This window comes from Gigantopelta aegis, chromosome 6 (assembly GCF_016097555.1).
Source record: "Gigantopelta aegis isolate Gae_Host chromosome 6, Gae_host_genome, whole genome shotgun sequence".
NCBI lineage: Eukaryota > Metazoa > Mollusca > Gastropoda > Neomphalida > Peltospiridae > Gigantopelta > Gigantopelta aegis.
In genome coordinates this window covers 94,555,275-94,571,383 of record NC_054704.1, presented here as the reverse complement: position 1 = coordinate 94,571,383, position 16,109 = coordinate 94,555,275, and the positions used below count along the sequence as shown (strand labels likewise).

Genomic DNA, 16,109 nt, shown 5'->3' with positions numbered 1-16,109 from the left:
GAGCACATGAATAGTATGAAATGAGCTCATTTTGGCTTTAGGTCTTTGACCTAACTACTAAATTCATATTCCAAATTCCGTCCACCTTAAACTCACCCCCCCCCCCCTCCCGGCCCGGACCATATAGATCGGACTTTAAACTTTTAGACCGTTCAAAATTTTATGTCGAAATTACTTTCTTTTTTTAATATTATTAAATACTCCGATCCTCTTCTTTCTTATTTATTTTTGGACTGTCCTTCTAAAATACTATGTGGGCACGTTAAACTAGTTGTCTATCTATCTATCCTTCTGAACATGCCTCCGTTTATAACTGGAAATGGTAGGAAGGAAATGGTCTATTTAACGACGCACTCAACACATTTTATTTACGGTTATATGGCGTCGGACATACGGTTAAGGACCACACAGATATTGAGAGAGGAAACCCGCTGTCGCCACTTCATGAGTTAGTCTTTTCTATTAGCGGCAAGGGTATTTTATATGCACCATCCCATAGACAGGATAGCACATACCACGGCCTTTGATGTACCAGTCGTGGTGCACTGGCTGGAGTAACTGGAAATAGACTAACTGGTCCACCGACACGGATGGAAGCTTCGACCTACCGCACAACCCTCTACCCCACAAAAAACCCCACTTGGAACTATTCCGAATGCGTGGAATTACATGCACCACATGAGAAAAACCCATGGGCAATAATTCTACAAAATATACACATACATAACATGACACAATGAAGTACGAGACAGCTATATGGGTACAGACGCCGGTGTCTGGTCTTTAAGTCTAGAAGAAAACATTAAAATAAACTACGAGTGTGATCTTCTAACTTTACTCGCACAGAGAGCGAGAGAGAGAGAGAGAGAGAGAGAGAGAGAGAGAGAGAGAGAGAGAGAGAGAGAGAGAGAGAGAGAGAGAGAGAGAGAGAGAGAGAGAGAGAATAACGACAATGACACTGATACGTATGTTTCATTTACCATTTGTCGTTATAAATCATAGTCCGACTTGTACACGGTTATTTTCAGAAAAAGCCGGTATCAAGGGTGTGTGTTATCTTGCTTGTGAGGAAAGTTCCAGGCCACCTAGCTGCATGTTTAAACTGTAGTTGGATGTTATATCATCACACATTTTAGGACAGAGAGAGAGAGAGAGAGAGAGAGAGAGAGAGAGAGAGAGAGAGAGAGAGAGAGAGAGAGAGAGAGAGAGAGAGAGAGAGAGAGAGAGAGAGAGAGAGAGAGAGACAGAGAGACAGACAGCGACAGAGATAAATATGAGATATTGACAGAAGATGAGATACTGACAGAAAGATAGAGACAAAGAAACTGAAAGTAAGAGTATGTGATATTTCAGTCAATCGGTGCGGTCACAGTGATCTTGTATCATATATCAGTCATAGTAACCTTCCTCCGCATATTATTTAATTGTAACTTTGGAATAATTAACTTGCTTACGCCAAGACACTTGAACCACTTCCAGTAACAGGCAAAAGGCCATGTTTACACCTTAATATGTTTACGGTACGCACTCAGCAATAAAATATGTCTACCGGTTGATGTGCAATGCAACGCGACGCGATTTTCAACGATACGCTACATCGTAATTTATAGCGTTCAGCGTTGTGATCCATAATGATAAGCACCCGCCTTTCAAGTTACATACAATAAATCATAACTATTATGTCGAACATAATTATATAAACAATGTTTGTCGAATGCATTTTTTTTTTTGCTTTAAATATTTAATATATTTTCATATTGAAAGATATCTACTTAAGGTTAAAGCACGCTTCCATGACGTTAATGTCTATAGACCGCGACAAACCTTCTTTCAGCATATAGTCAATTTTTACTATAGATTATATACTGTAGATCACGAATTAACGTACCACCAGTTTAATGCGAGCAACAGTCGTCAGACTAGAATGCGACATGAAATTTAATGCGAGTGGCCTCTCTTGAAATATTACTATTGTAACAACATTTTTGTACTTTGTAGAAATGTCTGAGACACAGACGTCGTCAACGAAATCAAGTCACTTACGACAACACAACATATATGTGTACCAATCACTGGCTACCGGCCTCGGCGGCGTCGTGGTTAGGCCATCGGTCTACAGGCTGGTAGGTACTGGGTTTGGATCCCAGTCGAGGCATGGGATTTTTAATCCAGATACCGACCCCAAACCCTGAGTGAGTGCTCCGCAAGGCTCAATGGGTAGGTGTAAACCACTTGCACCGACCAGTGATCCATAACTGGTTCAACAAAGGCCATGGTTTGTGCTATCCTGCCTGTGGGAAGCACAAATAAAAGACCCCTTGCTGCCTGTCGTAAAAGAATAGCCTATGTGGCGACAGCGGGTTTCTCTAAAAAAAAAAAAACCAGTGTCAGAATGACCATATGTTTGACGTCCAATAGCCGATGATAAGATTAAAAATCAATGTGCTCTAGTGGCGTCGTTAATTAAAACAAACTTTATTTTTATCACTAAATATCAATATAATATTGGCATATCCAGAATAATATATCTGTACAGGATAGGACCGTAGGGACATTTACAGAGTGCCGTAACAGACTACTAATCAACTGGAACATGCACAGCATGTCTTATCTCTACACGTCTTGAAATATGCTCGAATGATCAAGGCATAAATATATCAGCATATTCATGCGCTGGCCATGGCTTGCAGTGTTCTTCATAATCTATTGGCGCACAGGACCATGCACTTGACATGAAAGAAACTGAACGATAAGTTTTATGATGGAATTACACCATTAACCACGCCACGTGTACACTGGTCTAGCGCATGGGAAAAGAAATTGTATTAGCAAAACGGTCTGTAAAGCCGCATAAAGCCGCGTAAAGCTATAACCATGGCATTGCAGCTAGTTACGTGTTAAACAGACACGTAATGGAATATTAAAACGTGGACTCTTAAATCAGTTTTATACAGGTCAATATTCACAGTGTTCAGTGTTTGGATGGAGTTTTAAGGCGGGCTCGTCAAGACTAGACATAATCGCTATTTTAAAAGATAGTTAAAAACTGGACTTAATAGCTACACGTGTTTTTAAAATTATAGTCCAAAGCTGGACGTAATAGTTATTTAAAACGATACTATTTTAAAAGATAGTCGAAAACTGGACTTAATAGCTACATATGTTTTTAAAACTATAGTCCAAAACTGGCCATAATAGCTATTTTAAAAGATAGTCCAAAACTGGATGTACAAGCTACATGCGGTTTAAGACTAAAGTCCAAAACTGGCACACTAGATCAAAGTATATTACGTCCAGAGTTTGCTATCTCTCAGTATTGGAGGTAGTACTAAACCAAATAACTTCCGGCTGGGTCAAAGTTCGAGGTGCACCCAACTTTTGACAGAGAAGTGAACACCACAAGTCCTGTGATTGGTTATAATTGTGAGTGTGTTGGTTGTAAAAAATAATAGTTTCATCTGGGTAAAACAAATATGCAATTTTATTTCATCTAGTACCAATGTGCCAAGTAGACTTGTGCTTGAAACATGTATGGGGTACCTGTAAAAAAAAGTACTCGAATTTTGTGCGGAACTAGGGTAGTCATAGACGCTACCCGTTATCTCAGAAACGAGCAGCTTGACCCCCATTTTTTTCTGATTCACTTTAAGTGTGAGGGGTGGTAGTATTTATATTCGTGGCGTTTATGTCGGTTGATACGTTGCAGGTAGGAGTTTTAGCCACATATGTTACTATTGTCGTCTATGGGATTTGATTTGGTAGTATACACCCTGGAGCAATTATCCCCGCAATGGTCTGTGCCTACCACTGTGATTTCCAACCAATCTACTGCAGAAAGTAGATACACATTAGAATTGAAATCTAATATATTAATTGTACTTTATTTTGCAAAAAACAGAATTACACAAAGTAACAAACTGAATTTCTGAACTGCACAATATTTCCATCATGGCGCCGCTACAAAGCGTGTGAGAGTCCGTAGCTTCCATTCTATTGTTTTCGGGTCTAGTGTCGCCAAACCTAGTAAAAAGACATACTTTTCATATTCTTTTATTTTGAAACTACAGGAGTAAGCCTCACAAATCTCGTGGTGAATTGCACCGCTAAAGAGATGCAACAAACTGTGGACGTAATAGAAATCGATATCGATCTGTTGTACGACCACGTTTGGAATATAACAACACAGTGGATACCTCGAGACAGGCACATTTTCACCAAAAAGCCAACTATCAGAATGCAAAGTTAGTTTTGCACACAAATAACATGCAAATTTGATCTATACAGATGGAAAGCAATAAGAGAACCACATTTAACTTAGTACTATCGTAGTAATGTATATTTAATGTAAAGTTTTAATGTGGGATTGATAATATAATAGTAGTGTGGAATCAACTGCCAGTAACACCGTCAACGTCTGACCCTATGGATTGCGGAATTTGGTTGTAGTCACGAGTTGGTGTTATTGTTTGTGTGTTCCTTTAGTTCTTTCCAAACACAACTGGGTGATGGTGACCGTGTACTTTACAATTATCTACACTTATCTTTCTTCAAGTAAATCTAAACGTCAAGTTCAATTCTCAGCACAATTTGCAACTGGTATAGACAAGTCGTACACAAACCCACGGTGGGCTTTTCCCATATTAATCAGTGTTCAATATTCCATTACCTGCGGCCCTTTTCCCCAATCCCATTCACTATATTGGTGTTTTGTTTTGTACCAATTGTTAGCATGCATTGAAAATGAACCATTTCAGTGATATTGCCATGATAAATATCGTTTCACTAATGCATACAACAGTCAACTGACTTTATTGCCCTAGAAATAAAATGTAGAAAATAGAATATTTTTCTCCATATGGAATTGTGAACATAATGACCTTGACTACTCTGCGGGATATCCAGTGTAATAAATCAGCACTGCCAGACCGCCCATTGTCATGCTGAATGTCACTGTGACAAAGGATTTCGATTAAGTACGAGAATGCACGGCGCTAGGGACAGGACGCCAGACATTGTCGTTTTCAAATGAATAATCAAAACGAAAAAACATTAATATTCCTAAAATCATATCTTTCTAGATGACAAAGGTCAAGGGATATTGCTTGGGAATTTAGTTTTAGTCCTCCTGGGGCCGGTTGTTCAAACGTTAAGTCAGCTTAACCAATGGTGAACAGAATGTTTAAAAACGACAGACTGAATCATTACAAATAACAATTGAAGACATCATGTTGAGACTTCATTTAGAATAACCAAAGACATACACACATAATCAATCTAAAGTGTATTTTGTCTGTGTGCAAAAATAAATAAAAGGAAAATATAAGCCTAACCCAGATTTAATTTAACCTATGTTTTGAACAACCAGGTCCAGATCAGTACTGTCGAGGATAGGGATGTACGGAGTTGAGTGCCTGCTTGATCTCGTCGAATACCCATCCGCAAATGACAGCAAATATTTTACACACACCCCCCAAAAAAAAACAAAAAACAAAAAAAACCCCAAAACCCCCCAGTTGGACCTAGATCAAAATTTAAGTCGTCAGCTTATATTGATATTCTGCCTATTACTTCTGCAAACAGTGTGCACGGCGAAAATGCACTCCACAATCTTGCTATATTAGTAATATTTTAAAAATAATAAGTATATTATACATTTATATCATAAATGTTAAAAAACCCAAAAACAAATGGTGGTGTGTAACCTTAACCACTGGTTAAATTGACCAAAGTTAAATCTGTCCAGTTTAGACCAACACGAAAAATTACACCCGACACCTACATACGTTTGTTTCTGAAATTTAATAACAAACTGACTAGGAATCCAGGAACAAGATTTGTTTTTGTCAAAGAGAGAGAGAGAGAGAGAGAGAGAGAGAGAGAGAGAGAGAGAGAGAGAGAGAGAGAGAGAGAGAGAGAGAGAGAGAGAGAGAGAAAAGAGACATTTTGTTTGTGATACAACCCCACAGTCAAACTTATCTACCTTCGTAATTTATACAGCTTAGACGCATGGCGATGAGTCAGACGAAATGATGAACTTTGACATGCAAGGGTTTAATTGTATCGAGGATATTAATAATATATTACACCAATGTTAACGGTGAATATTGATGCCCGAATTGTTTAATCTCACCGGAAGACTGTAGCTGATTTTCTATCTTGTGATCTATCCGCGTAAAAAGGCATACAGTCATGATGCGTATTTTAAAATTGCAAATAATAGACTATTTTTTAGACACAAGTACATCTATTTGATCTTGGTTCAGATGCACAAGATCAAACACAAAATACTGATAAATACTTTATTTGCTCTAGGTTCAATGACTATGGTATTCACGTATGCGTACATGATCAGATACATTAACACTAGTGCACGCACAACACTACAATACCAGGCATACTGATGAATAATAAATGCCAAGGAATGTTTTTTTTTGTTTTTTGGGTTTTTTTTTTAGAAAAAAATATCTCGGACCACTAAGTAATATATTGAATATAGTTAATAGATTTCGCCTAAAATGTGTTTCCAGGCAAAGCGCCGAAACACAAATAGGTAGCGTAAGTTGACTCTCTACATTCACCCCTACGACTCCAAATAAAACCTTTGGTATGAATATTTTTCATCATTCGTTTTTACAACAACAACAACAACAACAACAACACCAACAAAAATGCAGCTATTTTATTATGATCTTAATATTCTCTATTTGACCATTCTGGAAGTTTACACATACAATTATTAGTTTACAATAATACATGTCTGAATTTAATACGAATACAGTATTTGGGTATATAACATTGTCTCAAAGCAGACGTCATGGGGAGGATAGATGTTATACAAAAATATATTAATGCGTCTGACTGCAAATTATTTAACTACATTCTTTGGGTAATTGCTATCATGCACATCTTTTTCAAACCCCGCCCTGCCCTATAGTGTGGTACAGGACTCATATAATTGAAAAGTCCTGAGTTTGTTGTCAGTTTTATGATGATGTCGACCAACAGAGACGTTTTAACGACTATAAATACATATTAAATCTATTTTTATGGATAAATATCAGTGGCTGTATACTAAATGTGTTTCTGATCGTCCTAATGTTTGTACTAGGTCAAATTTCATTTATTTCCTAATATAGATTTGGTTTTCGTACGTACGAAAGTATTTGGAGACCAATTCCAGTTTGGGCTACTTACAAATAGTATGATGACCAGAAACACATGGACTATACAGACACTGATATTCTACACAATAATCTGTATTTAGTGTTTAATTTTAGTCGTTCCGTAATTGGTTACTCGGATACATCTCAAATAACAACCAACTCGGAACAGTCTCTTTAATATTGTATTTTGTTCTGCACACATTTGGACTTACAGGAGTTTTTTTCTACATCACTAAACATCAAAATACTCATATGTCATAACACAGTTACAATTTGTTTTGTCTAACGACACCACTAGAGCACATGGAATAATTAATCATCGACTATTGAATGTGAAACATTTGATAATTCTGACACATAATCCTCGGAGGAAATCCTCTACATTTTTCTCTCAACAGCACTGTCCGCCAGACATGACAGCACGTACCACGGCCTTTGATATACACTGATCGAGACGGGCAACATGTCATAACAAACATTTTCTATAAGAACCATACGGGTGTGGTGCATGTAACACTCATTACAACTCGCCAGACAACTGACGATTATTTGTTCAGGTAAATAAAGGAACATGTATTTGTGTAAGGCTGTGCGATTATTGTTACCATGTCATTTTGGTAATCATTGCAATCCTACCTGGAAATTAATACGATCATCATTCAATGGTGCATCAAATACGGTCTTATTCTGTTTGTCATCGGCCGAATCATTTCCGTCCTTTCGATTAATAAACGACCTTTTCAAAACAGCCAACGTTTGCCGCATTTAATACAACCTGATTTGGCTGTAAACTAACATAAATATCATCACATACCCACTCTCTCTCTAACAATATGTAATGAGAAGACCCGGAACACTGTCCATTAACTCATCAGTACTTTAAAGGATTTCACAAATCCATTTGCGAACCAACAGGGAAAAACGAAAAAAAGATTAAATTAATCTTGCTTGCAATAACCGTTATTTTGGGAAGACGAAAACAAAATCTATACGGCTAGGCTGGATATCAGATTAACATTCAATGAAAAACAAATATGTCTAAATATACGAAATTAGTGAACCGATACAGAAAAGAAGAAACCTGACTCCATATATACGACATATAGCTGTTGATGGTGTAACTTGCGCGTTAGTGCGATATCTTTAGCTGGTGGTGGTGGTGGGGTGAGAGTGGGGTCCGGGTAGTGGTGATGGTGGTGGTGGTCGTGGTGGGGAGTGGGGGTGGGGTGGAGAGGGTTTTGGTGTTTGGATAAAACAACGTTTGCTATATTAGTAGGCTTGTCAAACCTTTGATTAAAGCCGTTTGCCTCTTGGAGTATATCTTTGGATTCCCTGAAAAGCGATTAATAGCATTTGAGACAAAAACTAAATCGGAATGTTTTATTTGAAAATATTGAGCTATTTTAAAGATTCTTTTTTCTTTTATATATTAAGAAAGCAAAGTAAATCTTGTGATCTCAAAATGGAGTATGGAACCGGAGTGTTTGGGATGCCCTGTAGTAAAAAAAGGAGTCAGGCTTGTCGGAAGTCATTCTGAAAGTGCACTATGACGAATAACAGCGGGGAACGCGAGGAACTAAATTCCATCGACAGATTGCCGGGGATCGTTACAGAACAGTCATCAAAACCTGCAACATCCTATAGGGTAATGAACATTAAAGCATGCAATAGCCACGTTTTATTACCCAAGTGGCTAAAAAGAGGAGGAAATCGGTGATGTGAATATCGTTTAACACAATGTCATGTGCTATTACCATCGTCCAAGCAGCGGCGACATGCTTGTGGACATGTTTCATAGAATGTTATGGGTGAAAAAAAAGCACAAACTCAGTTTACTTAAAATGTATGGAGCTTTCGCGGCCACTATAAAAATAGCATATTGTTATGTTTTGGAAGGAAAGAAGAACTGTTTTATTTAACAACGCACTCAACACATTTTAATTACGGTTATATGACGTCGGACATAGGGTTAAGGACCACAAAGATAATGAGAGAGGAAACCCGCTGCTGCTACGCAATGGGCTACTCTTTTCGCTTAGAAGCAAGGGATGTTTTATATGTAGTATCCCACAGACAGGATAGCACATACCACGGCCTCTGTTACACCACTTGTGCAGTACTGGCTGGAACGAAACAGGTCCCAATGAGCTCACCGACAGGGGTCGATGCTAGACCGACTGCGCATCAAGTGAGCGCTGTACCTCTGGACTACGTCCCAACACTAATCTTTTGGTTTATGGGAATATTGTGTTACGTACACCCGCATTCTCGTAAATGTTATAGCATTACACTCGTTGATTGTGAACGTCATGTTAACCCTATGAGACCCAGAAGGGCTATTTTATATAAGCATCGCCTTTCGACCTATCTGAAACACAACCTTTAAGGGCAAATGTCTGAAGACTGAACTGATTTGTAGGGACAAAAACCGTATAAGTGCAGTACTAGCAATAATTACAAAATTACACAAACTTCAATCGTTGTTTTAGTTGTCAAATTATTCGCAATAAAGAGAGGTTTTCCGGTCGAGACAAAACGGAGATCTATATATGAAATAACCCATGGATATTTCATAATGATTCAGTCAAAGATGATCATGTATCTAAAACCATGGTTTGGTATCTATATGTAACATTGGTTTTCAGCGGTAAATCAGAGCAAGTTAAACACATACAAGACAAGACAAGACAAGACAAGACTTTATTTACTCTCTGGCCGTTGCACAACGGCGTAGGAGGAATATATACATACTATTTCTTCTATAAACACGTGACAAGATGAAAGAGAAATACAAAAGTTAAATTACAATGATTGTGAATTAATTCCTATGAACATTTGCATACAACATAGAGCTGTGAATATTCATAAAAATACAAATATATAAACTGTTTAGCCTTTAGAACTAGTTAAAATTGTTATTGGTAAATTAATGCTCAATATATATATATATATATAAAATGTACTTCTGGGGGTTGGGGATGTGAAATATCAAGGATGTTTAAATGCATTCATAATTACTTTTATAAACTTTGCTAAATTCTTTAGTGTACTGATTCGTTTGTTTTGTATTAGTTCTTTGAATTTATAAGTACTTTGTCGAGTATAGTAATAGGGATGTGAAAATTGAGTCCTAGAATTACTAAAAAAGTGGCAAATGAAAAGATAGTGAAACTCATCATGGAGGTCCCCGGTGTTAACATCTCCCCTCACCTCGAAACCGGTTAACAAAGCTATTTTTATCTCAGTATTATACCAGTGTTATAGTATCACATGTCGATGGAGAAAACTCGTTTTACACGGTGACTGACAACTCTTATATAATAGTAAAATGAACTACAAGCAGCCAGCTTTTACGTACATCCGCCTTCTCATAGATACAAAAGTTTGTTTTGTTTAACGACACCATTAGAGCAAATTGATTTATTAATTATCGGCTATTGGATGTCAAACATTGGTTAATTTTTATATATAGTCTTAGACAGAAAACCCGCTAAATGCTTTCATTAGTAGCAAGGGTTCTTTTATATGCACCATCCCACGGACAGGATAGCACATATCACGGCCTTTGATATACCAGTTGTGGTGCACTGACTGGAACGAGAATGAGCCCAATGGGCCCAACCGACGAGGATCGATCCCACATCGACCGCGCATCTGGCGGGCGCTTTACCACTGTGCTACGTCCTGCCCCATCGTTCTGATAGCTATAAACCACTAGTACTAAACAGTTTGTAAGGACCCAGTAATCAAACTGATATCATGCAAATAAATCATCTCTTGTATGATGGACGTACATCTCATGGCGACATGCTATAGCACAAACCTACTTTTAACAACCTCTAAATATAGTTTTGCGTAACTCAATTTTCATTCGTGCATTAACTTTAGAACATAATTTACATGGTCATAATGCAGGGCCGTACACTCAGAGGGGTGGGGGGGGGGCGGCAGTTGCCCCTAAGAATCTCACTTCTTTTTTTTTTACTCCAGAAAATAGCATACACATCTCAGGGTTTAATTTTTATAGTGTTTCATTTCTTTATAAAAAGTAGTGCCCCCCACCCCCCCACCCCGGATTTTGATCAGGGTACGGCCCTGTAATGGGTTGTGCCAAAATGCAAATGGGTTACATCAGATTATTTGTGTGTAACCCAGAAATGATTTGATCAAATGTGTAATTATCAGAGACCTGTCTTGTGTGTGATGGTTTACACACGTGATCTGCAGTTTTAAGATGTCTTCTTCTAAATTGGTCTAATTATATACTGAACACGTGGTCGTCAGCAAATGTTGAGAGGTTTATCATCATTCTCGTTAGTGTGTGCTGCACGTGTATTCGGAATGTATGAAACTCGTTGAAGAGATTTATTAGCCCATTCCCTCTCGCTCGATTTGCACACACGTTTCTATAATAACGGTGTAATCAGAAAGGGACGGTCAAGTAGCACATTACAAAACATGCTGACGAATACGAGCATGGGTTCGTGGTTTTCAAATATTAAGTCAGTGAGAGGAGTTCAATGCAATGTATAGCCAACGTTATATACAGATATTATTAGATGACTTCTCCGCCTAGAAAACAAAATGCTTTAACATGCAAAAAAGGATATACACATGTATATTTACATTACAGATAGACAGACAGAGGGACGAGCATACCTGCTTGCTTGCCTACCTGCTTGCTTGCCTACCTACCTACCTACCTACCTACCTACCTACATACATACATACAGACGTATATACAGACTCACAGCTTAAACTACATTAGACCCCTGTAATCCCCAACCTTGGATTCGCCCCTAGACCACACTAAGACACGTGGCCGTTTGGTCAGGTTTGATGGCCAGGCAGCTGATAAATTAAACTCCGTTTATAGCATCTTCAGTTGCATGTTTAACAACGCAGCAACACCAAACACCACAAGACACATTTTAATGCTCTCTTAAAGAAACAAACGTCAGGATACACGATAAAGATTGCTGTCGAAAACCACTTTAGTTTTCTTGTAGTTGCGAAAATGTCATTTTTTTGATAGAATCAAGCTGTATGGTTTAGTTGTGGGAATCAATTATTGTTTTGATTATGTAAACACTGTCTGGCGATAAGAGACGACTTGCAATCTCAAGTGCACCAGGTTCATGTTGGGTGTTAGTGGTGAACCAACGACATGTGACGTTTTGTATCAGAGGCGGAACAAGGATTTGGAAAGGTGAGTGAGTGAAGGAAGCAAATGTTTTATTTAACGACGCACTCAGCACATTTTATTGATGGTTATATGGCGTCGGACATATGGTGAAGGACCACACAGATATTGAAAGCAAAACCCCGCTGTCGCCACTTCATGGGCTACGCTTTTCGATTAGCAGCAAGGGATCTTTTATATGCACCATCCCATAGACAGGATAGCACATACCACAGCCTTTGATGTACCAGTCATGGTGTACTGGCTGGAGCGAGAAATAGCCCAAATGGACCCACTGGCGGGGATCGATCCCAAACCGACCGCACATCAAGCGAGCGCTTTACCACTGGGCTACGTTTCGCCCCTGAAAGATAAGCGAGGCACAAAATTCTAAAAAAAAACAAGTTTAGGTTTGCCAAAGGCAACTGAACCAAGTTCTCAAAGGGAGCGAGATCTATAGCAAAGTGGGAATACTCCCCGGAAAATGTCCAATAAAGATGCTCAGAGACGCGTTAAAGGGTTTTTTGGGCAATTTAGTATTGTATATTCTGGATGATCAATAAAACCCCCCACCCCAAAACAAACCCTGGTAATGTAATTTTCAAATTAACTCTCACCCCTTCCCCAGTTTCCTGGATATTTCATATTTAAGAGTTGAACATAAAGGACTTATTATTAGTTTTTTTGTGACTAACATTAAAGTTTGTTATGTTTAACGACACCACTGGAGCACACTGATTTACTAATCATTGGCTATTGGAAGGCAAACATTTGGTAATTTTGACATATAGTTTTAGACAGGAAACCCGCTACATTTTTCCATTAGTAGCAAGGGATGTTTTATATATGCACCATCCCACAGGCAGGATAACACATACCACGGCCTTTGATATACCAGTTGTAGTGTACTGGCTGGAATGAGAAACAGCCCAATGGACTCACCAACGGGGATCGATCCCAAACCGACCGCGTATGAAGCGAATGCTTTACCACTGGGTTACGTCCCACCCCCTTTTTTGTGACTAATGTAATATCTTGGTCAGCTGGGTGATTTTGTTGAAGATTGTATAATGCAAGCTAGTGTATTTTGGAATACAGTAGGTACCGTTATTGTAAACTGTAACTTCCACCTGTTTGTTTGGGTTTTGTTTGTTTGTTGTTGTTTTTTGGGTTTTTTTTTTTTTTTTTTTTTTTTTTTTTTGTGTTTTTTTTGGGGGGGGGGGTGTAGAAAGGGGGGGGGGGAGGCTGTTTTGCAGGAATTTAACAAAAATGCCCCAATGTGGATAACAATGTTTAGCTACCAAAGCGCTATATAACGATTCAAACTTATTACTACTAATTTCGTCATGGAGTACAACTAGCATTGTGAGTAGGATGATGGAAATAGGTCAACATGGTGAAATGCAGATCAGTGTGATGAACGTCTCCATCGCTGTTGCCCGAACGTAAATATGTGCCATCCCACTACCCCCACCGAACCTTCGTCTCGTACGGGAGGGCGATTAATTTTCCATAACAATACTGGATTGTAACTAAACATTTTAGCATAAATTCCTTCCAACATCCACAAATGTCACAAATGTCATCTGGGCACTTCAGCTATTAAAAATCATTTTAAAATGCCTTCGATCGATCCCTTCAATGTAGTACTTTCTAGAATCTATTTTTCTCATTCCAACCAGGACAACACAACTGGTCAAAGGCCGAGGTAGGTGCTTTCCTATATGTGGGAAAGTGCATAAAAAACATCCCTAGCTGCATTAGAAAAATGTAGCGGGTTTCCTCTGATGAATACGTGTCAGATTACCAAATGTTTGACATCCAATAACAGATGATTAATAAATTAATGCGCTCCTGTGGTTAAACAAAACAAACTTTCACTGTTAACTTTTTCTAGAACCTACCTAATACATAATTCACATACCTGTATGATGTGGTGCGCACTGTCCTGCAGTAAACAAAACACGCTCAGGCTGATGTTACTTTCTTCCGTCCTTGACGAGCTTTTACCCTCCTTCCGCTTAAACCGTCCCCTGTCGCCCATAGACACCCGTCCCCTGTCGCCCCTGGACCCGCGGCCCTTTGTTCTGTTTCTTTCTGCGTGATCAACAGTCGAACAGAGCAAAGATCCGTCCCTGGTTTCAGATCCGTCAGTCCGTTTGAAAGTCCGTTCAATTTTATCCATGCTGTACATGCACTGGTAAAACAAGTGTTTCGCTACATCGTCTATCTGTGTCTTTGCAGGCGATGCTTATATAACCTGAATGCATTGTTATTCAACGCTGCAGTTAATTGTGCCAGGTGAAAATGTTTTTACTCAGGCTATATGGAGCGGAGGGTCAAAGTGCGCAACCTGTGGAGGTCAGCGAATGATAAATGTGTACAGTTTGTTTTTCAGTTGCTCATTAAAGATCAGACAAGTCATGCCTTTACAGGCGCGTGAGCAGGGGAAGGGTTTTGGGGGTCAAGACCCCTTCATACCTAAACACATTTTCTCTCTTTAAAATATATATATATATATATATATATATATATATATATATATATATATATATATATATATATATATTCCAGAAGAGCCTAATTCGATCCCCTTAAAACGTTCACTCGTCACAGTCTCTGCTCTGCATAAATTCCTACATACGCGCATGTTTCATACCAAGTGTATTCGTAATTAAAAGTGCTCAAACGTTAGAACACCCTGGTAGCAGATGGTTAAGATTTTTGGCGAATTATTTTTACATTAAAAAACACTCACATATCGAACAAACGAACAGTCTATGGATTACTGTTTGATGACTGCTATTTTGACGAATCTAGTACGCAACAAAGGATTAAACCAATCACCAACATACTCCTCGCGACACGTTTCCCGTATGATAATCTATATTGTAATTATATACTCGACAAAAAAGAAAGGAAATCACCATATACTAATGTTTGAAGCGGCAGCAGTAACAACGACCACTAAAACCCGACTTGAACTATCACCACCACGACCACCATGTCATCATATACATATAACATGAAAAGAATTAAACGTCACCAAAAGTAAATTTCGCTCCAATTAATAGCGACCAAACTACACAAATCCCCTTACACGAGAGAAGTGATACTGCAATCTCTGGCGGTAAAACACAATTTGCGACAGTAAAACCAACATTAATCTCCGCAAATGGTCAAATATAACATAGTTATCCCCTAATTGTATAGTATATCAAAACACTTTATTTAAATTCTTCAATTTCTTTATGTATGTGCAAAGCGGGGCGGAACGTAGTCCAGTGGTCGTGGTTAGGCCAGCGGTCTACAGGCTGGTAGGTACTGGGTTCGAATCCCAGTCGAGGCATGGGTTTTTTAATCCAGATACCGACTCCAAACCCTGAGTGAGTGCTCCGCAAGGCTCATTGGGTAGGTGCAAACCACGACCAGGGATCCATAACTGGTTCAACAAAGGCCATGGTTTGTGCTATCCTGCCTGTGGGAAGCGCAAATAAAAGATCCCTTGCTGCTAATCGGAAAGAGTAGTCCATGTAGTGGCGACAGCGGGTTTCCTCTAAAAATCTGTGTGATCATTAACCATATGTCTGACGCCATATAACCGTAAATAAAATGTGTTGAGTCGTTAAATAAAACATTTTTTTTATTTTTTTTATTCCAGTGATAGTATAGTTTATTAGCTTTAAGCCTTACGGCTCATAGGCATATACATATACATTCAATAAACAATAATACAAACAGATAATATATACAATGGGTGATTG

At 38.6% G+C, this 16,109-nt stretch overlaps 1 protein-coding gene across 2 annotated transcripts in view; it reads right to left on the bottom strand.

Annotated features, from left to right (window-relative positions):
- Positions 1-14,812, bottom strand: part of LOC121375140 (transient receptor potential cation channel subfamily A member 1-like) — a 65,072-nt gene extending 50,260 nt beyond the window's left edge. Inside the window, exon 1 of one of the 2 annotated variants that reach the window (XM_041502399.1) lies at positions 14,270-14,812. In XM_041502399.1, coding sequence (XP_041358333.1) covers positions 14,270-14,539 — 270 coding nt within the window. In that variant the 5' untranslated portion in view covers positions 14,540-14,812. The remainder of the gene's footprint in view (positions 1-14,269) is intronic. The other variant, XM_041502400.1, reaches the window with a different exon arrangement.
- Positions 14,813-16,109: the final 1,297 nt, after the last annotated feature.